The following is a 26,581-nucleotide window of genomic DNA, read 5'->3' as shown; positions in this document are numbered from 1 at the left end:
CAACTTACGTAGGTAATAACTTTACTAAGGAAAAAAATGTTTAAAAAATTAAAATGTAAGGGAATTCTTTAACAGACTTTTAGTTTTAACATGACGAAAAGAACACATTGAACCTGGTTGTTTTTGTGTCTAACTTTGCAAGTTATTGCCATATTGTTTACTGTTGAACAAGATAACCACAGAATTGGATAATCACCACCTTTCTGGAATGTTTGTATTGTATAGGTGATTCATGGAAACCTAAGACATAAGGAAACATGACTATAAATTGTGTAAAGTTCATCATAATGTGGAAATCTTCCTAATGTAGTTTATTTGCATGATAAACATATTTGGAGTTCTGCTATTTATATGAGAAAAAGTACATCCTGCTATTCCTCAGGAAAGTTTGAAACCCAGAAATAGTTATAATTTAAAAATTTCTGGGCACTTCAGGTATGGGGGACAAATCATAAGCATATAGTATTGGCAGTTATAAAGTCATGTAGTTTTTATATTGGGAAGAGATCTTAGAAATTCTTTTATAGATATGTGATGATTTGTCTCTGACTCTAGAAGGGCAGCATTAGGAATTAGTGCCTGGTTTTCCTAAATCCCATTCTAGTATTTTATCTCCTGTTATCTCACATTTCACATATTTGTCCTTTTTCGTGTCTTTTTTTCTTATCTTTTCAATCTTATAATTGAGAAGGATGGAACATAAACATTGGAAACAGAAGTGTGTGGGAATATACTTGAGGAAATCAGGATTGATCTTAGTAGCTATTAGATTTTGCTAGATTCCTGAAATATTTCAGCAAGTTACTAAGTAGATTTCATTTCTTTTAAGATTTCATTTCTGTCTTTTTTATGTTTCCAATTTCTTTAAAATTACACTTTTTTGTGTCCTTCATTTTACAGTCAGCTAGTATCAGAAAAGACCAAAAAAGAATGTAAATAAGTGCTCTCTATAAAGGAATTAACTTACTAATACAAGCAGTCTTAGTTTGTATGACCAAGTTTTTTATAACTCATCTTTTGATTTGAAATAAAATATCATCACTCCATTACACATTCAATAGAGACAGCTGAAAAGTACAATTTCTCTGCAGGGCCTGCAATGAAGGATTTGCAGAATCCTGCAGGGAATCAAGGAACTCTTCATTACAGTTCATGGATTTGTAGGATTACTCTGCACTTTTCTGCTTTCTTCATTGAGAGCGGTCCCAAAATGTATCCTTGACTGTCCTGCAGGTAACTTCTTTCCCACTGGAAAAGTTACTGTGTACAAATAGTTTAATTAAAATGACCTGGCAGTTGCGGAGGCTGGCCTTTCTGCTCTTTTCTATTCTGAAGTGGAAGGTAGGCTCAACTGGGAAGCAGTTTTCTCTGAACTATCAAGAAGAAGTAGTCACAATCCTAATCATGTGGCGCTCAGGGCCCTTCTCTGCATGGCTGGGTTTCAGGAGCCTCATATTATGTTTTAATATGCGTTGTGACACAATTTGTATCTGTGTAGTTATTTTCTCATCTTTTTCTTTAGTAGAAGGAAATACCTTCCTGTACATTTTTTATAAATAATTGCCTTCAAATATATGCTAACATCTTAATTCGCTGTAGTTGGGACAAACATAATCCCTACTGTCTAATGGAGGCATGGGTACATATGTAAGTTATTCTTGATTTTAGAATGCAGTTTTTAAAAAGTCACTTTTAAAACCATGCATGTGAAATGCACTTTTATACTAACACTTGAATCAAATATGTTTGTTGCTTAGAGTAGGAGCTAAGAATGCCAACGGTGCATGTATGATTTGTGTTTATTTAATGTTAAGGCTGAACAGTATGAGAGAAGGAAAACTTGTCTCATAAATGCTATAGAGCCTCCTCTTCCCCTCACCCTGTCCATTCCCTTATTTCCTTTTCCCTAGGTCCTGACTTTGTATTTTGTTAAAATTTTTGAGCTGGTAGTTATCCTCCACAATGCTGCCAGATGCATCTTCTTAAAATGCCAGTCTGTCCCACGAATATTCTGAGTGAGCTGAGCGACTTGCTGACTATTGCAGGGAGAAGAGGGAAAGCCTCTGTCACCTGTAGATCATACCTGTGGGGAGTACTTCCCTTTACAACCTGTCTAGTAGTAGAGCCCTGAACATTGTCTTTTAATGCTCTTCCTTAAACCTTCAGTCTGGCTCAGCACATTCTGGTTTCTGCCTTCCTCTTACATGCCAGCATCACCTCTTTCTGCATCTCCACACCCCCTCCTGAGCCATAATATATTGGATGTTGTATCTGGGAAGAAGTGTGTGCTCTTGCACTTTCCTCTTTAGCGTTAGGTGTGCCCGTTGCCTTTAGTCAGCCACATACCCTTAACTTGTCCTGGGAGAAGCCAGCAAATTGCTGACTTGACTGAACCCAGTCAGATGTCCCTCCCTTGTACTTCCTCTCTACAGCTCCTGAGAACACAGGGACAGATTAGAGTTCACTTCTGTGTCACCAGTTCCTTTCACATAGTCCAACACCTAGAAGGCACTCAACCTTTTTACTTTTATTTATTTTTTCATTCTGGACATCAAACTCAGGCCCTGGCATGGGTTAAGCAAGTGCTCTGCCACAGAGCTGAGCTCTGTCAGCTATTTTTTGAATGAGCGATTGAATAAGCAGGCTGATGATCCACGAGGTGTGTTTCTCTCCTGATGCTAAAGCCATTTTAAAATAGGGATGCTTTGAAGTTATTATTTGGCCATAGAAAGCTAGTGGGGAAAGAAAGAGAATAAGTGTGAACTTTTCTTCCCATAGAAGTGTTCATTTGCTTTCTTCCATGAGAACATAGTTCCTCAGAGATTTTTATAGGGTATGGTCTGAAAGTGACAGACACTTTCCCCCTCTCAGAACATCCCTGCACTAGCTAACATTCCCCTCATGATTTAAGGAAGGGATGATCTGTCCAGCTTAGAAGAGTCACAGGGTAAGACTGAGACAGGAGGATTGTAGGTTCAAAGCCAACCTCAGCAATGGCGAGGCACTAAGTAACTCAGTAAGACCCTGTCTCTAAATAAAAATACAAAAAAATGCTGGGGATGTGGCTCAGTGGTCGAGTACCCCCGATTAAATCCATAGTACTCCCCCCCAAAAAAAGATTCACAGAATGGTAAGAAGTTGAAAAAATAATGGGATCTGCACGCAGAGATGGGAAATTAGAAAGCTGTAGAACTTTCCCTTTCTTACATTGTTTGTTTTTCCAACTAATAACAGTAGAAAATATTGCCTTTTCAAATGCTAAGTTGTCTGAAGATTTACTGTCTAACTCTGTTAGTGGGAGGAAATTATTTTCATTTTATAAGCTTCCTATACACTGCAGTCAACCAATATATTTATTTACATAGTGTGAAAATGTTCATAGACTATTTAATTATCTAGAGATCCTGATGGAGAATTGAATGAAGAATTTAATTCAGGATTGCCTTAAAGCATTTTATGGTAAACTGCATTTTAGGGCATGATATTCATTGCAGTTGTAATTTCATTTTGAAATACATCCTTTGTGTTAAAAATTTTCAACAACACCATACATAATGTTTAGGAGAAAGTATGGATGTAGATTCCTTTTTCTTCTGATTAGTAACTAATATGTTTTGTTCTTTTTCTAATGATGTTTTATTTTTTGTGGGGTCCCCAAACTATACTAACTTTGTTAAAATGTTATTAGCATTTGGAGTATTCATCATACTGTACTTTATGTTCTGAAGAATCACTATTTGGATACAAAATTTTCTTTCCATTTGGGAAGGTCTTACTAGGTTTTTCAAAGGGTTTTCACTTTTGTTTTGCTTTTTTGAGAAAATGTGAATAAATTCAATATTTTTGTTTCAACAAAAATCTAATTAGTCATGATTTTATCCTTCAAAACTTCTCTGTTACATTTAGTAACAGTTACTGATTTTTCTCTATTTGCTCTTCATACTTTTTCTAACATTTTGGGATTAATTTATGAAATCTTCATAAATCATTGATATGTCAACCTTCCAATGAAACATGCCATGCCCTCTTTACATATTTATATGGCATTTAAAATTGTTGGATACATGTTATTCCTTGGAACAAAAGTTCTTCTTTTAAGGGACATGTAATGCCACCGTCTTATAAAACCACATTATAAATACTAAAGTCATAATAAGGACAAAACCCACAATCCTTCAGTTTGTAGAGAGAGGGGAGTGTTTGTGTTGTTGGTGTGTGTATGTGTATATATGTAGTTTTACTTGGGTTGTTCTTGCAGGTATAGACTTCAGACTGTTAAGTCCTTAGCAGGAGTGAGCCTGATGTTACGGTTACTGTGGGCCAGTTTGAGATGGGATGACATGGCAGCCAAGGCACCTCCAGGAGGAGGGACTACACGGACAGGTAAAGGGGTTTACTTAAGTTCAAAAGATAAAATCACTTGACCATTCACTGAGTTTTAAGCATCTCTGTTATTTATAAAAATACAGATTTTATGGCACCTGTCATAAAATCCCAGGGGCCAGGAGGAAAGGTCATATGATAAGGTGAGTCATCATAGGTGAACCATTCTAATTTCAAAATGATATTTATTATTGTAGAGTATAAGTCATTTAAATTGAAACTTCTGGACCCTGTGCTTGTTGGTTTGGTTCTAGTGTTTTTATTATGCTGACTGAGCATTACCACCCATCATTAAGCTATACCCAAAAGTATATAGAAATTCTCCATGTAGATGAATCTTAGTATTACTGCAGTCTCGGAGTGATGCTGTAGACAGTAATTAATCAAATGTTTCTGAAAGTTTATTCCATAGGTGTCTCTTTTTAAAAGCACCAGATGTACCTCTTTGGTCTCTTGAGTTTTCTAGGTGGTTATTAATACTGTATGAATTAAATCACCATAGAAACATCTGAAACGGAAATCACAACAACAGAAATAATTAAGAGGCGAGATGTTGGTCCTTATGGTATTCGTTCTGAATATTGTATCAGGAAAATCATTTGCCCCATTGGAGTTCCAGAAGCACCAAAAGGTAAGGAATAGAAGAACTTCCATCCATTTGTTACTGACCAGTTAACCATATCTTTTATGAAATTTGATAGTAATTATTTCCTTAACTATTCAGCTTTCAAAAAAGCTCCCACTCCACCCCAAGACACACATCAGAATTCCATTAGGCACACATTCATGTCTACGGGTATTGTGCAGGCACAGGTAAGGTTCAAAGCACCATAATAATACCTCTAGTCATGAAGATAAGGGATGTGGCTTTATGTCAGGCCATTAGCTCAGGAAGGGAGCTACCATTCTGTCTGGGTCATCTGGGTCCTGGCATCTTGAACAGAGTCTAATGTAAAGGTTTATGGGCTCAGAGGTTAAAGTTACTGCAAAATATTCCAGTGTGCAGTATAGAAATAATTTAAAAAGGCTATTTATTCAAAATTCATTCAGACTTCCATAAGAGATACTGTGTGGAAAATGAATAGGAGATCTGGCCCCTATTCTCAAGGAAGCAAAGAAAAAAATCGTGTCAACATTATGTGCTAATGTGCTGCAAATAAGAAAGATTAATGGATGGTCCAGATTATAGATGTATAAGTAGAGAAAAGTCAATAATTCTATATGAACAAGAAATATATTTAGGAAAAATCTGTTAAGAAATTTATGAAAAGAAAATGTCTTTAGGTTGAAACTTATTTTATAAAATTAATTCTACTCTTGTGCACACATTTTTGAAAATTGATTAAATTGAAGACTTTATCTTGGTTACCAAAATGACAAGAATGGTGTTTTTGAAAGAACACCAACAAAGTGGGCACCTGTCCTGGTAGATGATGAAATATTACCATAATTAAAACAGCATTATCCCGGCACAGAAACAGATAGAGCTGCAGATAGGAGACGTTCCTGACAGGTCCTCCATCGCCTAGACCCCATCCTCCAGTGCAGTTCCCTTTTCTTTGTCCTATATCACTTTGTATAGTCTAGGACCTCCTGCTGTTTCAGTTTCTTTCTGTTGCTCCCCTGTGAATGATTATATTGCTTCTCTGGCTCTGAACATGTGAAAAGTTTCAGTGTTTATCCTTCCTGTTTTATGTATGTTTTAGATGTAGACATGCACAACACCTTTATTTCATTTGTTTGTCTTTATGTGCTTCTGAGGATCAAATCCAGTTTCTCACACACGCGAGACAAGCACTCTACCACTGAGCCATAACCTCAGCCCCCTTCTCCATTTTATTGTTTAAAATGTTATCATTAGAAGCTCTGATTTGATTTTGGTACTGGGGTTGAACCTGGGGTGGTTTACAACTGAATTGCATTCCCAGTCTTAATTTTTCTTATTTTGAGGCAGTGTCTCACCTAAGTTGCTGAGGCTGGCTTTGAATTCGTGTTCTTTGCTGAGATTATAGGCCTGCACCACCATGTCCTGGTGTATCTTTTTTTTTTTTTTTTTAGTTGTAGCTAGACACAATACCTTTGTTTTGTTTTTGTTTTTTCAGTGGTGCTGAGATTGAACCCAGTGCCTCACGCATGCTAGGCAGGCATTCTACCACTGAGCCACAACCCCAGCCCTGGTTTATCTATTCTTAATAGATTCAGATTTCTCCTTTATGTTGGGTAAATATAGTGAATCCCCCTTCTCAGTTCTGTGATGCAGACACACAGACATACATGTTGCCATTGTTGTCTATGGCCAGGGAACCGACCCCAAGTGTGAGAGGAACATACTAGGTTTTTAAAGGAAGTTGTATTCATATTGGTGTTTGAAAGATAATTTGGTTTTAGTGAGATGTGGGAGGGGACTCGGAATGGAATTCCAAGCATAGGGAAAAGGTCTGGTAGAAGAAGATTGGATTGCCTATTTTTGGGGTGGTGGGAGGGAATTTAATCCAGGGGCAATTTACCACTGAGCTATGTCTTCCACCCCCAGCCCCAAGCCCTTCCCCCCTTTAACTTTTTATTTTGAGACAGTTCCAAGTTGCTTAGGGCCTTGCTAAGTTGCTAAGGCTTACCTTGAACTTGTGATCCTTCTGTCTCAGCTTCCTCAGCCACCGGAATTATAAGTATGCGCCACCTGCTTGTCGTACCACCTACTTTTGAAGTGAAATTTGATTGGAGCCCAGCCATACTTAGTTATGCATTGGCTTTGGCTCCTATCATGATACAAAGGCAAAGTCGAGTAATTGCAACAGAAACCATCTGGCCCTGCATAGTCTTAAGTATTTATACCATCTGGCCCTTTAAGAAGAAAAATGTTTGCCAACCACTGCTTTTCATGATATGAGAGGTTATGCCAGAAGTTCTCTAATTTTAGAAGCTATATTACTGAAAATATTCTGATTTCTTTTCCACAGAAACACCTACCCCTCAGCGGAAAGGCCTTCGATCAAGTGCATTGCGACCAAAGAGACCAGAAACACCCAAACAAACTGGCCCTGTTATTATTGAAACCTGGGTTGCAGAAGAAGAGTTGGAACTATGGGAAATCAGGGCATTTGCTGAGAGGTAAAGAAATGGTTACCACTTCCACAGATATTTGAGGGTTTTGTTACTTCAGAATTAAAGAACCACGATTTTAATAGCTTATTTAATATATTCCCATTAATTTTATTTTACCTTTTGATTTCAAGTGGTGTGAATAGTTTATTAAGGTCCTGTTTCTAATTTTTAATGTGTTATTCATTGTTAGTTTCTGTTTGTTTTAAATGATTGATTGATTGATTTTTGGTGGGGATGGAAAACACTTATTTTAAAATAGAAATAATTCCATGCTTTTGTATAAAACGAAGGTCCACCAGATTACATAAACATTAGATGCCAGATGTCTAATACCATAGATTCTGTTAAATTTCTCCCCTTTTTTTCACCCCCTGCAGAGTGGAGAAAGAAAAGGCACAAGCAGTCGAGCAGCAGGCTAAGGTTAGTACGCAGAAGGTGGAGGCTCCCCTAAGACAGCAGCAATTGGCTACCCAGGAAAATTGCCTCCTGACAGAAATTTACATTTTGCAACAAAGTCATGCACCCCAAAAGCACAGTAACCATATATACGTGTGGACCTCATGTATATTTTTATTTCATTATATGGTAATAACTCTGTGGGGTTGGGAATATAGCTCAGCAGTAGAGTGCTTGCCTCACATGCACAAGAGGAGGTTGAGCCCCCAGCACTGCAAAAAAGAAAAGAACTTTGTGATAACACCAAGCTATCGTTTTGCAAATAGTGTATGTATTTGGAGAGCATTGAAATAAATTTCTTTTATTATCTTTATAATTCCATGAATATTTTCAGAAATAATTTTTCCTGGAAAATTTCTATAGTCCATGAAAAAGCAAATTGTAGTAAGACTATATAAGGGTTTATCAATCATAAAGCTATACTAATAGTTTCTTAGCATTTCCATGCTGTAGTAAATGTAATGTAGACATCTAAGTATTTGAGACCCTAAGAAAAGGTATGTATTTCTATTGAGAAGATACTTTAAATTTTTAGCCAAATTGAATATATAAACTTTTGGAACATAAAGTAGATCTATGTATATCTATAGTATTATTAACGTAGTTATACATAACTATTTAAAATTAGTTATTATATAAATCAGTGTTTCAAATTTCTGTTTTCTCACTTTTTTTAATATTTATTTTTTTAGTTGTAGATGGACATAGTACCTTTATTTTACTTATTTATTTTTATGTAGTGCTGAGAATCAAACCCAGGGCCTTGCACATGCTAGGTAATTGCTCTATCACTGAGCCACATCCCCAGCCCCTGTTTTCTCACTTTCTTTTTTTTTTTTTTTTTAATATTTTTATTTTGTTTATTTATTTTTATGTGGTGCTGAGGATCAAACCCAGTGCGTCACATATGCGAGGCAAGTGCTCTGTCACTGAGCCATAACCCAGCCCTGTTTTCTCACTTTCTATAAAACTTTTTTTTTCAAATTCTTACATATCTTTCAATTTACTGTATATTCTTATCTTCACCTAAAATTTGAAAAAAAATAGCACATTTGGTTTCTGTAGATGTTATCTTTCACAGGAAGTTTATCCAAAAATCAGTTGTCTATTCACATAGCAACTGCCTAGTTGTTTTATGGATTTATTTTGTTATCTCTGCAGTGTAACACTTTGTTACATTTTTAAATTTTAGTAAAGTGCATATTTTCAAATAGCCAATACTTCCAGTTTTGAAGGCCATAACCTCCAGTAAATAACTATTAAATGTATTCACTCTCTTTGCCTTCTTTTTTTTCTTATACCGACTGGTTCAGACAGACAAACTTCCTCAGTATCCAAAATTAAACTTTTGTTCTAAGGAATGAAAAACTATGCAAAATATCTCACATTATATTCAGGTGTATAGAGTGTGTACAAAATAGATTCGGGAGTGGATGTGATGTCATAGGTGAGCAATTTGCAATAGCAGAATATAGTGCATCATTGGAATTTGATCTTGCCTGACACCCCAGCTCCATCACGAACTAGCTCTGTGGCCTTGGACTAATTATACAACCTCTCTGCATCTCAGTTTCCTTATCTTTAAAGTCACAATATAAGCAACCTTATTGGTTGATAGGAGCATTAAATAAGTTAATGAAGGTAAAACATCTGTCACAAATTGGCAGTAAATTCCATCCCTTGTTTTTACATGTGTACACTTACACTATTGGAAAATGTCAGCAATCTGTAATATAGTTCATCTTCAATCCTGTTTTTTTAAAGACCAGATTATAATATTGTATATAGTATAAAGTATTTTTACGTGAAGTTGTTTAAACTGAATAGTATAAGAAGTTTAGAAAATATTGTTTTATAGTTTTCAGCTTGCTGTATTACAGGATTTGTCAATGGAATAATAATCTTAAATATTAACATGCTCTGTATGATGGGATAAATTAATGTACCATAGTAAAACCGAAACCTTTTGCAGTTCCTATCATTTGTTCTTTGCTCCAAATTTCACTGCTAAGTATCAAGGTGTTCCTTTCTCCAATAAAATTAATCATATCTCCTTTACTTTTATTCTAAAAATTTGGATATTTGTGCAGGCCAGAAAAATTGGAAGATGTGTTATTTTCTGTTACGAACTCCTTAGTACTTGAAATATATGTAATGTAGAGACATGAAAATACTGTCTTCCAGAAATTAAATTCAAGGCTAAATTTACATGGGCATATTTTCAGAAGTAAAATATCTTAGAAATTTAGTGCAGTTTCTTAGCGTAAGAAACACTGTGGCTGAACTTCTTGCAGAGTGGAATTTTTATTTAGAACGATTTTGGTTCATGTTTTCTCTCTGACTCTTAGAAACGATTGGAGCAGCAGAAGCCTACAGTCATTGCAGCTTCTACTACTTCCCCAACAAACAGTACTACCAGCACCATCTCTCCTGCTCAGAAAGTGATGGTGGCCCCCATAAGTGGCTCAGTTACCACTGGAACCAAAATGGTATTAACTACCAAAGTTGGATCTCCAGCTACAGTTACATTCCAGCAAAACAAGAATTTCCATCAAACCTTTGCTACATGGGTTAAGCAAGGCCAGTCAAATTCAGGTATGTAGCTATAGTGAAATGAAACTTTGCTTTCATTCAGGAAAAAGCATTTTCAGTCCTTTGCCTACTAAAATGAAACATTTCTTTAGAAAATTGTTTTCTTCTTTGGCTGGTTAAAAAAACAAGCTGTAACAGTTGGTTTGTTACAGATAATATTACATTAGCAAAATTCCTCTCTTACATTATTTCACTTACAACATCTACATTGTTCACCTTGAGTGGAGAGGAATGTTTTATTAAAAATACAAGATGAGCCACATTTCATGCATTGGTACCCTACCTAGAAGTCACTACGTTGCTGGTTATTTTAAATCTAAAGCTTATTAAATGTCTTATACCCCATTAGCCACCAGCACAGCTGCCACATCTGCTACAACCATTGCCAGCACAGGTCAGACGTTCCAAATTACAGGCAATCCAGTCACTATGGCAGGAAAAGTAATTACCAAACTGCCACTTCCTGCAAACAGCAAGATTGTCGCTGTAAATGTGCCAGCAACACAAGGAGGTAAGGGAAATGTGAAGAGTTTTAATTCACATTTGCCAGATCATACTGTTGCCATTATTTTTCATTTCCTTTTCACTGATTTCAGTCCTCAGATCTCACATTTTATGTAGCCCACTATAAAACCCTGCCACACATAGTTTCTCCTCAGAAACAACCAGCACTTAATGCTTTTCTGTAAAGGGGAAGTCCTTAATAACTTCTTCATCTTTTTTTAAGGCGTTGTTCAAGTACAGCAGAAAGTACTGGGTATCATTCCATCAAGTACAGGTACAAGTCAGCAAACCTTTACTTCATTCCAGCCCAGGACAGCAACAGTCACAATTAGGCCTAATACCTCAGGCTCTGGAGGAACCACCAGCACGTCACAAGTAAGAGTTCTTCCTGGGATGGTTCTCTTTGGAAGCATCAAGTGTTTCAGGTTGAAGGGTGTAGAGTGGCTTCTTCCCACATGAGTCTAGCTGATTTTTCCTTGTTTTTCATCTGTCACAAAGTACTTTTTGTAAAAATTCCATTTATGTAATTTAAGTAAAGCTGATACTTGAAGTGTCACTATTTAATATTTGTTAGTAGCACATTAGTATAGTTGATAAAAATAGGAATTACTTCTAGGATTTTATAAAGAAAACTGCATAAATCAGCAGTTAGCAACTGGACCTCCCCTCCTCTTGTCAAAAATGTGCTGTGCAGCCTAGCTAAGAGCTAGGAAGAAAGATAGTCAGATAGTCCGTGACACTGTAAGTACTCTGTTATCAGCTGTTATGTAAAACATATAGGAAACGTTATTTCTAGTAGTAAAGCAAAGGGTTGAAGTTTTACAGACATGAAAATGTTCTGTCTATAAGTAAAACTGGAATCTAATCTCCCTTAGTTTCTCATCTTACTCTTACATTGTCTGGGTTATAGCTGTAGATTGGAGCTTAGATAAATAGGACTCGGCGTTTTCCTGTGAGAAGTAGTTACAGAGCAGAGTCTTGCTGGTTCTTTTCCTCCTTTCAGTCTGCAGATTGTTCTTGGTATCAGTGGCAAGGGATTTCATGTTATCTTATTTGGATTAAATTGAATTTTCTCTCCTTAAAATTTTGTCTTTGTTCCAATGCTTAATGTAATGAAAGTGCAGTGTCCCAAGAGCCTCTGTTCATTTCTGTAGGCATGTTTATCAATATAGAGTGTTTAAAGATCTTGTGTTCTAAGTCCATCCTGCTTTAGTAACTTAAAAACATTTTTAATTAATTGCCCTTTGTGTCATTTATAGGTAATCACAGGGCCTCAGATCCGCCCTGGTATGACGGTGATTAGAACACCACTCCAACAGTCAACACTAGGAAAGGCAATTATTCGAACACCTGTGATGGTACAGCCAGGTATTCATCCATCTGGTATTATCATTTTACATCGAAGCAGCCAGTCCAGGAAGTCTGTAATAGTCTGCATTGGGCACTCTGTATATTAGAAAATACCAATTTTTTTTTTTTTTTTTTTTTTACCAATTTGAATTAATACTTCAGAGCATACTAAATTTCAAATCCATTATGGGATACATTTATCATGGGTATTATTTCAGTCTTGGCCTTGCCGTTAAGGAAAAAAATGGGCTTTGTCAAGCAATAAAAATGTTAAAGAAACTTTTTTTGAGAGAGAGAGAGAAAGAGAGAATTTTTTAATATTTATTTTTTAGTTTTTGGCGGACACAACATCTTTGTTTGTATGTGGTGCTGAGGATCGAACCCGGGCCGCACGCATGTCAGGCGAGCGCGCTACCGCTTGAGCCTCATCCCCAGCCCTTAAAGAAACTTTTAACGAATGGAATTGTGTAGGTTAAAAATCATTGAAGTAAAAAAAAAAAAAAAAAAAAAAAAAACTAAAGTTTGTATGGCAAAAGACAATCTAGAAAGTAGTTAAGAAACATAAAACAGCATAAATCCAAATTATAAAGGTAGTGCTAGACCTTCATTTATCACAGTTAATGTCAGTGGCTTAAAACTACCATATTAAAAGTTGAAGTCTGGGGCTGGGGCTGTAGCTCACTGGTAAAGAGCTTGCCTCGCATGTGTGAGGCACTGGGTTCCATCCTCAGCACCACATAAAAATAAATAAAGATACTGTGTGTTAGTCTATAACTAAATAGGGGGCTGGGGCTGGGGCTTAGCAATGGAGCACTCGCCTAGCACAAGCAAGGCCCTGGGTTCAATCCTCAGCCCCACATAAAAATAAATAAATAAAGGTATTGTCTCTAACTACAACTAAAAAATAGTTTAAGAAAATCTATAGTTAAATAAATATTTTAACAAAAAAAAAGTTGAAGTCTATAAAGATGGAGTAAAAACTAAAACACACACCTACACATTTATGAGAAATACTACCTAAAATCAAATTTCCAGAAAAGCTACAAAATAAAAAGATTCGCAAAGACATATAAAGACCACAGAAAGAAAGAAGGAATGAACAAGGAGAGCCCTACATAATATTCGGTGTTTACAAAGAGAGCAACACCACCACCAATTAAGACAAAAGAATTTATGTTGGCTTAAATATAAAAATTGCAACAAACTGTACCCTGAGTCCTTATGAATAAAGAAGGATGTATATCAAAACTACTCAAAATCAAGGAGGCACCAGCAAGAGACCACAAATGTGCACCCACCTTTGTGCTTTCAGGAATGCACAAAGCATTCCTAAATATTTATTGGCTACTTGGTAGAAAAAAATCATTTTAAGTTACAAATAAATCCCCAAAAGTAAAATGTGTATAGACCATGTTCTTGGTAATAAAGCTAGAAGTTAAAAACCTTTATTTGTTTAGAAAATTTTCAAAACCTGTAAGTAACTTTTGTTTCTTTTTTTTTTTTTTTTTTTTAAAGAGAGAGTGATAGAGAGAGAGACAGAGAGAATTTTTCAATATTCATTTTTTTAGATATCGGCGGACACAACATCGTTGTTTGCATGTGGTGCTGAGGATCGAACCCGGGCCGCACGCATGCCAGACGAGCGCGCTACCGCTTGAGCCACATCCCCAGCCCCAGTAACTTTTGTTTCTAAACAATTTGTTTCCAAACAAATTTTATAAACAAGTTGTAGAAATACCAATTATGTAATTATGAATTATCAAAAGCAACTTTAAGCCTTGATGCCAAAGCTGAACTCAGAGACATATTTAATTTATTCATTAAGTGTTTGAGCACCTACTCTAGGCAGTTGATAGTCATCTTAAGTCTTTTTTTTTTATTTTAGTTGTAGATGGAAACAGCACATCTATGTTTTTTATTTATTATTTTTATGTAGTGCTGAGGATTGAACCCAGTGCCTCACTCGTGCTAGGTGAGTGCTCTACCGCTGAGCCTCAACCCCAGCAACACCACCACCACACCACCACACCCCCCCCACACACCCCCCTTAAGTCTTAACCAGAAGTTAAGAAAATGTACTAAGCAAGTATTAAAAGAGAACAAAAGGGAGGAAATAAAAGCACAAGTACCAACCATAAGAAACAAAAACGGAAAAAAATTTAAATCAGGTCTGTTGGAAGTCTTGAGAAATGGAAGGAAAATGTCAGTTCACAGAATTTGGAAGTTTGAGAAGGTGTAATGAAAGTAAACTTTTTTAAATCAAAAGGGAATTCTGAATAGGCATCTTTATGTTAAGACTTCTGGAATTCTCAGTCTCCAAACTTAGGAACCATATCTATTTGAATAATATGGTGTAATTAAATATTGTGCTTATTAAATAAAAATCTCTTGTCCAAGGAAGAAATTTGGAAAGTTGCTACATTTTACCTACAAAAAGGAATTCTAGACAACATGGTTTCATGAGAAAAATTATTTTAATTGGTTGGGAAATAATTTTCTTATTATAAAACATAACAGGACATAGAAGAAAAGATTCACAAAATATTTTATATTTGTTTTGCAGATTTAGCACAATTCTAATGTTAAACAGATCAGAGGTTTTTTTATTTTTGTTTTTTAAGTAAAAAACAATCTTCTGCCAAGCATAATGTTGTATCCCTGTAATCCCAGCTACTTCAAAGCCCAGCCTGGGAGTTTTAGCAAGACACTGTCTCAAAATAAGAAGTAAAATATAGCTTAGTAGTAGAGGGTGTGCCTGGCATGGGCCACCTTCTCTTCCCCAGCATCCCCCTACTCCGCCCCCCAAAACACCATCTTCTACACCTAAGCAGCATTTACCCTAGAAAAGAAAGGATAATTGGTTATTTCAGTTAATGCTTCAGGGATAGTTGATGAAATTCAATGCTATTCTGATTTAAAACATAGCTATCAGGCAGGTAACTAAAAGAAAAAATTAAGAAGAAAATAAAATTGATATTAAAGGGTAAAATTCTTAGAAAACTGAAAATTTTGGTAAATTTCCAGATGAACTGTTTCTCCTTGATGTCGTCTGTAGATGCAGTCATGTTTGTCTGACACACACATGTGAATCTAGAGCTTCCAAACAGCCCATACCTGGGGTTTTACCATTTTTCTTCCCTTAAGTCTTAAATGCCCTTCGAGGGTGGAGTTTGATGAACTGCCCAACCTTGCTCTCCAGCTGTGCAGTGCTCATTTAATGTCCTTAACAAAGTTTGCCTTGACATAATTGTTTCTTTTTTTAGTTGTAGATGGACACAGTACCTTTATTTTATTTATTTATTTTTATCTGGTGCTGAGGATCGAACCCAGCACCTCACACGTGCTAGCAAGCGCTCTACCACTGATCTACAACCCCAGCCCCATAACTGGTTCTTAGTAGTAGTGACAATAATAACAACTCTTATGTACTGATTACTTCTGTGCCAGAATATATCTTCTTCATTCATAAATTCTCATTTAATCTTTATATAAAATAGGTACTGATATTATCCCCATTTTGTACACAAAGAAACAAGCTCAGGAGAATTTTGAGTAATTTCTCAAATTATTAAGCTGGATGGGACTTAGTTTGGATTTGTCTGATTTCTAAGTCCATATATTAATTTATTCATTCAACACCATTCCAGACCCAGACGAACTAATTAGCCAAAATTACTGTCCTTATGAAATTGAAAATACAAAGTAGATAATAACCAGATAAATTATATTACATGATATTATATATATGTTTAAAATATTATTGTATATAATAATAAACAAAGTTTTACAAACAATAAAATGATCAGTACCTTGGAAAATGGAAAGGAGGATGACAGGAATTTTGAAGAGCTGGGGTTTGGCTGTGATTTTCAGGGAGGGTTGAATTTTAGAAAAGACAGCCAGAGAAAGGTAAAAATTAGAATTCATTGAGAAGATGAAATTCTAATAAAGACCTGAAGAAGTAAGAGAGCTGAGAACAAGTCTCAGGAAAGAGTTTCATGCAGAAGGAACAGCAGATGTGAAGGCCTTGGAGTAGAAATAGGCCTGATTCATTCAGGGAAGGCAAGTGATGAGGCCTAGAGAGGACAGCGGCTGGGCGAGGCTGAGAAGGAATTAAGTTCCATTACACTGGAACTTAACTATCCGTCTTCCCACTACCACACCAGCCTTTCTTAAAATGGGATTCACAGTCTCCCAAGTTCTAATTACAATTATTCAATTTTGAATTTGGATTTTGATGATAATCTAAAACTAACACATACATATTGGATTATTAATGCGCTTCATAGACTTCATCAGTACCGATCCTTTTATCTGTGTTTATGATGACAATTTATTAGTTCTAGGTAATTACCTTAAGTGATAACTTTTCATGTATTGTTCCTTAAGCAGCAGTGCACAAGGACATAGTGTTGAGGTCCAAAAGCTCTCAGATTTAAAGCACTTGACCAATGTGTCTTTTGATTCTTTTGGAATAAATAGATGAGAACAACTAAGAAAAGTTTAGAAGGAGTAATAAAAGAAAACTTGAATTGCCAGTTGTTAAAACATAAGTTCACCAGAGTTGGTGGCATGATACTAAAGGAAACTACACAGTGAGGTATAATTTAAAAGTTGTTGTATATGAACATTTGCTGTATGACAAAAGTGTCGTTTTTGAGTCAGTGGATTATGCCAGAATAATTGACTTATATTTGGGGGGTGGGAAATAGACTTGTGTCTCACAACATAACACTGTGACCAAGAACACACGTTGAATATGTGTCTAGTGAGAGATACTGCATGATGGAGGAAAACTTCAAGAGTAATAATTAAAGAAAAAAAATAAATAGCAAAACACCTAAATTAAAAAGCCTAGTCTACTTGACTACATTAAAAATTTTTATAGGTTTAGAAATAAATAAAATTGAAGGCAAAGTGGGAAAAATATATTATTTTAAAATGTATATTAAATAAGTGGGGAAAGTAGAGAAATGGACAGTAATGAGAGTAGGAGTTCATAAATGAAGCATAATGACTTGAAACAGTTTAAAATGCTGAATGTCTGTGGTAATTGAGGAAATTCAGGCACTGTGATACTTCTGATTGTTTAAGTATGAAGAGATGAGCACTCAGAGATGGAGTGGGAGTTTAAATTTGAGACAGAGTCTCACTGAGTTACTTGGGGCCTTGCTAAGTTGCTGAGCCTGGCTTTGAATTCATGATCCTCCTGCCTCAGCCTCCCCAGCTGCTAAGATTATAGACATGCACCACCACCCCTGGCTTTTTACTCTATTTTAACAAAGAAAAATGGGAAACATTCTGAAATTCCAAATAGATTCATGTACAGTTTATCCAGTAACACAAAATGTCATTTAGCTATATTAAAAGTGTGTGTGTGTGTGTGTGTGTGTGTGTGTGTGTGTGTGTATGGAAAAAAGATCGGAAGTAAATATAAAAATTTTAAAAATCTGATGTCATTCACTAGTTAGTAATGAATCTATGTATGTCATTAGCTACCACATAATTACCTTTAACAGCAGGGAGGGATTCCAATTGCCCTTTTCTTCTAGTCTCATCAAGTTAAACAAGAAAATTTTAGAAAACTATAGAGCCATTTCAGTTAAAATGCATTCAATGGACATTTATTGAATAATTGCAACGAAAGCATTCTTTAAGTACTTTGCCCTAGTTTTGAGGATATAATGGTACTTGCCCTCTTGGTTCTCCAAAAATACCTGTTAGAGCCAAGTGCACACCTGTAATTCCAGTTACTCTGGAAGCAGAGGCAGGAGAATCTCAAAGGTCACACTAGCCCAGGCAACTGAACAAGACCCTGTCTACAAATAAAAAGAAACAAAAAGGGCTGGGTTGTAGCTCAGTGATAGAACGCCCAACAGTACTATCAGCAGAAAAGAAAAAAAAAGTAAGAAGCTTATATTTAGAAATATAAGAAAAGGCAACCTTATAAGTGCCTTATTTTTACATGTTCTCTTTTGTCTTCCCTGTTGTCATTTTGGCTTTTATCAAAAAATATTTTTTTTGCACTCTACTAGAGATAGCAGGAACTAGATAATGGTTGCCACCAAAATAGACTCACTGACACCCAAGTGGGTCCTTTGGGTGTGGGACTATGTCTGTGAATGCATCCTTGGGCTGTTGGCATCTCAGTGTCTTTGAAAATTGAAAAGAATACATTTCTCTGAAGTGCTTGAGTTATTTGAATTCAAAATAAGGCTAAGGGCACATGAGCATTTAGGATATTTTGCTGTTTGTACAGGCACTCCCCAGCAAGTCGTGACTCAGATCATCAGAGGTCAGCCTGTTTCCACTGCCATCTCTGCCCCAAGCCCAGCTTCCTCAACACCTGGACAGAAAGGAGCATCAACTGCAAGTCTACAGTCTCCAACTCCACAGTCCCCTCGCCCCCAACAAGGACAGGTGAAGCTTACCATGGCTCAGCTTACTCAGTTAACTCAGGGCCACGTAAGTAATTTAACTTTAACTTTATTTTTTTATTTTATTTTTTGTTTTTATTTTTATTAGTTGCTCAAGACAATACAATGATCTTGACATATCATTTGATTGATTTGATTCAAATGGGGTATGAATTCTCATTTTTCCACATGTACAGATTGCAGGATCATATTGGTTATTCAGCCACGTATATACATACTTTAACTTTAGAGGTGGTCTTATTCATTCTTGCTGTAAGTTTAAAAACATGTCCTGATTTTTGATAGGTTTAAAAATGTTCTTATTTTAAGAAGGCCGCTTCCTGGAGTCCAAGAAGATTACTTAACCAGGTGCCATGGTGCACACCTGTAATCCCAGCTCCTTGGGAGGGTAAGGCAGGAAGATCACAAGTTCAAAGCCAGCCCTTAGCAATTTAGCAAGAACCTACCTCTAAATTTAAAAATAAATAAATAAATAGAAAAATAAAGGATGGGCATGTAACTCAGTTTTAGAGCACTATTGGGTTTAGTCCCCAGTTCTGTAACAAGAAAAAAAATAAACAAGTGTGCTTCTTATAATGCAAGATATAGTAAATCCCACTGTGGAGTCCCAACTACCAAAGGTTTATTTTATTTTATTTTTTTTAAAGAGAGTGAGAGAGGAGGGGGAGGGAGAGAGAGAGAGAATTTTTAATATTTATTTTTTAGTTATCGGCGGACACAACATCTTTGTTTGTATGTGGTGCTGAGGATCGAACCCGGGCCGCACGCATGCCAGGTGAGCGTGCTACCGCTTGAGCCACATCCCCAGCCCCCCAAAGGTTTATTAGTTAGCCAGTTTCCATGGGAAAACCAAATTTTGACTACATTAAACTGGTTCCTTGGAAAATGCAATATTGTCTTCCAATATTGTCATCCATTATTGATTAATAGATTGAATGCAGTTCCCATCAAAATCCCAAGACGTGTTTTGTTGTTGTTGTTGTTGTTGTTTGTTTGTTTTTTGAAAAAACTGCACTAGCAGATTTTTAAGATTTAAATGAAAGTACAAAGGATCAAAAATAATTAAGGGGCTGGGGATGTGGCTCAAGTGGTAGCGCGCTCGCCTGGCATGCGAGCGGCCTGGGTTCGAACCTCAGCACCACATACAAACAAAGATGTTGTGTTCGCCTGCTGAGAACTAAAATAAATAAATAAATATTTAAAAAAAATAATTAAGGTTCTGTTGAAGAATGGGAGGGTTTGTCCTGTGTGATAACCTTATATACATATTAACTATCACCCTTCACCAGTTCATAAAGTGAGTTACTAAGGCAGGGATAGACAGACTAACAGAGCAGTAGAATGCAGAATGTGACCTCCACTTATGTGGACACTTGTTATATGACAGGTGACACCACATAAAAATAAACAAATAAAGTAGAGGTATTGTGTCCATGTATAACTAAAAATATATATATTTAAAAATAAGGGTAGTGGCGCTGGGGTTATGGCTCATCAGTAGAGCGCTTGCCTCACACGTGCAAGGCCCTGGGTTCGATACTCAGCACCACATAAAATTAAATAAAATAAAGTTATTGTGTACAACTACAATATATATATATATATATATATATATATATATATATTTTTTTTTTTTTTTTTTTTTTTTTTTTTTTTAAATAATGGTAGTGGTTACCTCTAGGGGAAAGGAAGAGAATCAAGATCAGGGCACATTACATGGCAACAATGACCAGAGTGGTGGTTTTATAGATAATCACTTTATAATTGTTCTTTAAATTATTCTTGGTGTTTTGTGTATTTTTGAGCTTGCACAAAAAGTGTAAATCTCAAGTTGGGCACAGTAGCACATGCCTCTAATCCTAGAGGCTAGGATTGGGAAGCTGAGGCAGGCAGATTAAAAGTTTGAGGCCAGCCTCAGCAATTTAGCAAGGCCCTAAGCAACTTAGCAAGACCTTGTCTCTAAATAAAAAATAAAAGTGCTATGGATGTGGCTCAGTGGATAAGCACCTCTATGTTCAATCCCCAGCACCAAGGGGGAAGGAACATATACTTTTTTCTTTTTCTTGAAAAGCAAGAGTAAATAAGCTTTGAGAGATTCATGAGTATAGTGAGCTCAATACATAGACTTTGTGGCATCAGTTTTGGCAATTGGGAATTTGCGGGATTATGTTTCACTTTTGCTTTCTAATTCTTTGCCATGTTCCTGGCAGTCAAAGATTACTAGGTTAAGGTTGCTAGGTTCTTGTTCTCATTTTTTTTTTTTTTTTTTTTTTTTTTTTGTAGTGCTGGTGAGTGAATCCAGGGCCTTGTGCATGCAAGGCAAGCATTCTACCAACTGAGCTATATTCCCCAGCCCCCTTGTCCTCATTTTGACAATTGCTCAGACCTTTGTGACCCTCCTGTATTGGGGTTTGCATTTGATACCTGGAACCCTAAGCTTTTTTTACTTCAGGTCACACACACACACACACACACACACACACACTCACACACAATTTGATGCACATTGAGAAAATAAAAACTCAGGAGACCTGGGTTCCTTATTTTAGCTCATCTTTATCTTGGGCAGGGGACTTGACCTTTCTAACTGGACTTTTCCCAATTCCATTATTAGTATCAAATGAGGCAGTATATATCAATGTACTTTGAAAATGTCAGGTTATTTAAATTCAGTATTTTGTTGAGCCCATACTTATTCACTCTAGTGTCTTTATTTTATAGATCAGGAAACTTGGATCTGGAGGATTGATGTTGCTCATAGATAGATATCTGACTGTCCATTTGAAGAGCTTGATCTGGAACTCCGGATTGTTGTTGTTTTTTTTTTCGACCAAACACTCCACATATCCTTATTTTAGCTTGTCTAAATTCTTACTGATAGCATTCCTTAGATATTCAAATATATTTTTTTCATTATGGTGAGGGATCTTTACAACATAGAAATGATGTAGTAAAATGCTTTACAGACTGGTGTTTTGAACACTGTTTACCTGCCATGTGTTTTTTTCCACAGGGTGGCAATCAAGGTTTGACAGTAGTAATTCAAGGACAAGGTCAAACTACTGGACAGTTGCAGTTAATACCTCAAGGGGTGACTATACTCCCAGGTCCAGGACAGCAGCTCATGCAAGCTGCAATGCCAAATGGCACCGTTCAGAGGTTCCTCTTTACCCCATTGGCAACAACAGCCACAGCAGCCAGTACTACCACTACCACGGTGTCCAGTGCAGCAGCAGGTAGACTCTGGGCTTCCTGAGAGGGCCACATGTTATTACCACTTGTTGCTGGGCTGATGGGGATGGGAGGGTTAATACTTACCTTTAACAGGACAGTCCTCAAGCCAGTGAGCTAAGCAATTGACATAGCCTCAGAACATTTCAGTGCCTTGGAGCTTTCCTGTCTCTACTACCCCTTGTTTCCATTAAAAAAAAAAAAAAACAACAAACAAACATACTCACAAATAAAAAGAGGGGCAGAATAACAGGTTATCATGAGAACTATGCCCGCACTTCCTTCTTGCCAAGCCTCATAGGTGCTGAGGGTTGTCACAGAGGTGATCTCAGGGAGGGTACCTACTCTAGCTCAGATTCTGTGATTACAGGGTCCTGTTATTAACTGCCAGCACCCATAAGAGAAAAGAGAGGCTTGATATTACCCTGGCTCAGAAGACCTTGTTCATTTCCAAAGGCTGCATCTGCCTTTGGAAGCCAGTTCTCTGGAGAGTTAGAAAAATATACAGAGGCCAGCCAAGAAGCAGGTCTCCTTCTCCCCAGTTCAGGAGAGTCCTAACCCAGGCATATCTAAGTGGACCTCTTCAAAGATTGTAATCTTTTATCCCAGAATCTAGAATTACCAACTTTAGGAAATCCCTTTCACATTCTTCTTTAACCACAACCATATGTTCTAGAATAATAGAAATGCTTTGTCTTTCTTTTTCACAGGTTCAGGTGAACAAAAACAGAATAAATCATCACCCCAGACACAGGTGCAACAAGCCAAAACCCTGCCACCAGCTCAGTCATCCAGTGTGAGTCCTGCAGAAGCCCAGCCACAGACTACTCAGCCTTCAGCGCAGCCCCAGCCCCAGCCCCAGCCCCAGCCCCAGTCCCCAACTCAGCCTGAAGTTCAGACTCAGCCTGAAGTTCAGACCCAAACAACTGTCGCATCCCATGTCCCTTCTGAAGCACAACCCACCCAAGCACAGTCATCCAAACCCCAAGTTGCATCACAGTGCCAGCCTCAAAGTAATGCCCAAGGACAGTCTCCTGTTCGTGTCCAAAGTCCACCACAGACTCGAATACGTCCATCAACTCCATCCCAAGTGTCTCCTGGACAGCAATCCCAGGTTCAGACTACAACCTCACAACCGATTCCAATTCAGCCACATACATCTCTTCAGATTCCTTCCCAAGGCCAGCCACAATCACAACCCCAGGTACAGTCTTCAACTCAAACTCTTTCGTCAGGACAAACGTTAAATCAAGTTACTGTTTCATCCCCATCCCGTCCTCAGCTACAAATACAGCAGCCACAGCCCCAAGTCATTGCTGTGCCTCAGCTGCAACAACAAGTCCAGGTTCTCTCTCAGATCCAGTCACAGGTTGTGGCTCAGATACAGGCTCAGCAAGGTGGTGTGCCCCAGCAAATCAAACTCCAGTTACCTATTCAAATTCAGCAAAGCAGTGCTGTGCAGACTCACCAGATTCAGAATGTGGTTACAGTGCAGGCAGCCAGTGTGCAAGAGCAGTTGCAAAGGGTTCAGCAACTCAGGGATCAGCAGCAAAAGAAGAAGCAGCAACAGATAGAAATTAAGCGTGAACACACCCTCCAAGCTTCTAACCAAAGTGAAATCATTCAGAAACAGGTAAAGTTATTAAGTCAAAGCAGCATGTTCAGTAGCTTGAAATATTGTGCTGTGCAGTAGACTTAGTGTTTGGTTGTGTTAGGTTTCCTAAATGAGACAAAATCATTGATGTTCAAATAGAAGCAGCACTGGGTGGACCAAAGGCAGCAAATGACTGCAATGGTTTGGAACTCTGTTGTTGGCTCTAGAGAGTCAGTGCTTATGAGTAACTTCCTATATTTCAGAACTAAGATGTGGGGGGGGAAAGAATTTTGAATTTAAATATCATTAATACAAAATTTGAAGATTTTAGCCTTAAAGCTACTTCAGGCATTATAGCAATTCATTTGAAGTTATTTGCAGTTGTCATTCCTTAGTATGCATAGAGACTACACAAATTGTAGAGAGATTAACTCATTTGCATTTCTAGCCACACCTTGTAAAAATGTTTTAAATACTGTTCCATAGCTTCAATAAAAAGTGGCACTATGTAAGGACATCTTGCAATAGCATTTTAGTAAAGCAAGGCAATTTAGATGATTGAGAATTATTCCACTACACTGCAGTCGCACATACATCCTCTCCCATTACCGGAGAAAGCTTTGCTTTTCGTCTACAGTGCACTCCATTTCGCATGAGGCAGGAATTTAAGTGTGGATTCCAGGTGTTACCAAGTCACGAAACTCTCTTAACCCTGAACTATCTCATTAAAACTCCTTTCTTTCCAGCCACACAGGATTATTAAAATGATTAAATGAGATCATGTTTGTGATTTTTAACATGTAAGGTAATATTCCTATAAAATTAAGTTGTGTAATTTGTTTATATGCCTATTCTTATCTAGCTTTCAGTACTGTATAATCTATGAGTTGAAAGTTTTCCCAATATCTATCTTTATAATCTTTATATAAGGGGAGATGGGAACACAATTCTTTAAAATATATGCCTGGGAAGGAAGCATAATGTTAAAAACATGGCCTTTGGGGCATGATAGTTGGGTGAAAATTCTGGCTTTATTACTTATTATTTGATCTCAAGCAAGTTGGTTAATTTCTTTTATGTTTCAGAATTTATAAATTTACTTATAAAAATTATATCTATGGTCAGTGTTGTTGTAAAGAATAAAGTATTGTTAAGTGCCTATCTTAACATGATACCCAACATGTAGACCTTCTAGTAGCTGCTAATTTTATTTGTATTAATGATATAAAATTCTTACCATTTCTTTGAAAAACACATGTGCTCTGATTTCTACTGTTGTCATCTGTGTGCTAACTAACCTGTGGTCATTATAAAATGTGCACTTTTGGATTTGTTCTGTTCTAAAGGTGGTGATGAAGCATAATGCTGTAATAGAACATTTAAAACAGAAAAAGACCATGACTCCAGCTGAAAGAGAAGAGAATCAAAGGTAGGGAGAACACAGGGCCTCCTTCTGTGTTGGTCTCTTCTCTTTAGCCTGCATACACACAAGCATTCTTATTTTGTATTTGTCTTGATTGAAGTTCATTAACTGAGAACACTTGGCATAATGGGTTTGAGTCACTCTTTGAAGCTTTGCAGTCACAGAAAGTTTGCATATCACCTGTAGGGACATAGAAGACTCATGTCTTAAATCTTGCAGGTTAAAACGCCCAGCATTACATAGGTTGTATATTTTTCTCTAGAATGATTGTCTGTAACCAGGTGATGAAGTATATTTTGGATAAGATAGATAAAGAAGAAAAACAGGCAGCCAAAAAACGGAAGCGTGAGGAGAGTGTGGAACAGAAACGGAGCAAGCAGAATGCTACCAAGCTCTCTGCTCTGCTCTTCAAACACAAAGAGCAACTCAAAGCCGAAATCCTGAAAAAGAGAGCACTCCTAGACAAAGATCTGCAAATTGAAGTGCAGGTAAGAGGGTGTATGTATCCTTTACCTCTATGTATTTAGTGTCTCATGCTATTCTTTTTTGCCTTGAATTTCTGATAAGCCTAAGATTTCCACTTTCTCGAATTTACATTCATGTAGTTGGAGTACATCAAGTAAAAAAGGCATACGTATCTTTTGAAACAATAGAACTTTTCTAAATGTATTTTTATATCATATTCTCTGACTGGCCACTCTGAGAGATTAATCCACTGGTTAAAATATTTTAGAACTCTGTTGAGAATAGCTTTTATAATCTATAACATCATCCTGCCAAAAGTTATTGGGACCAAAGTCCCACAAGAAAGATCTGACAGTACTGCAAAATAATAAGTATGAAAAACAAAGTGTGACCATTTAAATTAAAAAGATAATTTTCCCCTAACTTGTTAACTAATTCTGAAAGTGTTGATCTACTGTTTTCTTGGGGAATTTATTGAAAAATGGAAGAGGGCATTTGAATATTTATGCATACGGACACAGCTATTTCCTCCCTTTTGTAGCACTCTCATGACAGGGGAACAGTCATGCACAGCTTTTTAGAAGACAAGTAGACGATCTAAAACATCTCATAAAATGTATAGTTTTGGGTGAGAAATACAAGGAAAATATCCACCAGACCAGTGGGCAACGTTACATAACTGCAATGTTAGACATCTTCCCTCTAAAGTCAGAAACCAGGCAATGGTGCCAGCAGCCAGCATTATTAGTTAACATCTCTGGAAGTTCTGGCTAATGTGTTAGGTCAAGAGAAAGAAACAAGAGGCAAAGATTGGAAGAAAGAGGACAATGTTTGTTATTATATGTGACTTGAGTATTACATTGAAACCCCAAGTTTCTTAATTGTTGTTTTTTTTTTTTCCTTTTTCATACTGGCAGTTGAACCCAGGGGTCTCAACCACTGAGCTATGCTCACAGCCCCCATCCCTCCCCCTTTTTTTTTGAGGAAGAATCTCACTGAATTACCTAGGTTAGTGTTGAACTTAAGATCCTGCTGGGTGCGGTG

At 36.9% G+C, this 26,581-nt stretch overlaps 1 protein-coding gene across 13 annotated transcripts in view; it reads left to right on the top strand.

The window, feature by feature from the left end:
- Positions 1-26,581, top strand: part of BPTF (bromodomain PHD finger transcription factor) — a 136,250-nt gene that overhangs the window by 90,399 nt on the left and 19,270 nt on the right. For 8 of the 13 annotated variants that reach the window (XM_081271477.1, XM_081271476.1, XM_081271471.1 and 5 more), the window contains 13 exons: positions 4,259-4,383; positions 4,886-5,014; positions 7,341-7,491; positions 7,863-7,905; positions 10,290-10,536; positions 10,883-11,044; positions 11,261-11,412; positions 12,297-12,405; positions 18,647-18,852; positions 21,838-22,060; positions 22,766-23,688; positions 24,996-25,078; positions 25,335-25,560. In XM_081271477.1, the coding sequence (XP_081127603.1) occupies positions 4,259-4,383; positions 4,886-5,014; positions 7,341-7,491; positions 7,863-7,905; positions 10,290-10,536; positions 10,883-11,044; positions 11,261-11,412; positions 12,297-12,405; positions 18,647-18,852; positions 21,838-22,060; positions 22,766-23,688; positions 24,996-25,078; positions 25,335-25,560 (2,779 nt within the window). The remainder of the gene's footprint in view (positions 1-4,258; positions 4,384-4,885; positions 5,015-7,340; positions 7,492-7,862; positions 7,906-10,289; positions 10,537-10,882; positions 11,045-11,260; positions 11,413-12,296; positions 12,406-18,646; positions 18,853-21,837; positions 22,061-22,765; positions 23,689-24,995; positions 25,079-25,334; positions 25,561-26,581) is intronic. The other 5 variants (XM_081271469.1, XM_081271468.1, XM_081271467.1 and 2 more) reach the window with 3 other exon arrangements.

This window comes from Spermophilus citellus, assembly GCF_964194105.1.
Source record: "Spermophilus citellus genome assembly, chromosome: 17".
NCBI lineage: Eukaryota > Metazoa > Chordata > Mammalia > Rodentia > Sciuridae > Spermophilus > Spermophilus citellus.
Note: the sequence above shows the minus strand (reverse complement) of the source record. Positions and strands in the feature narration are given on the sequence as shown.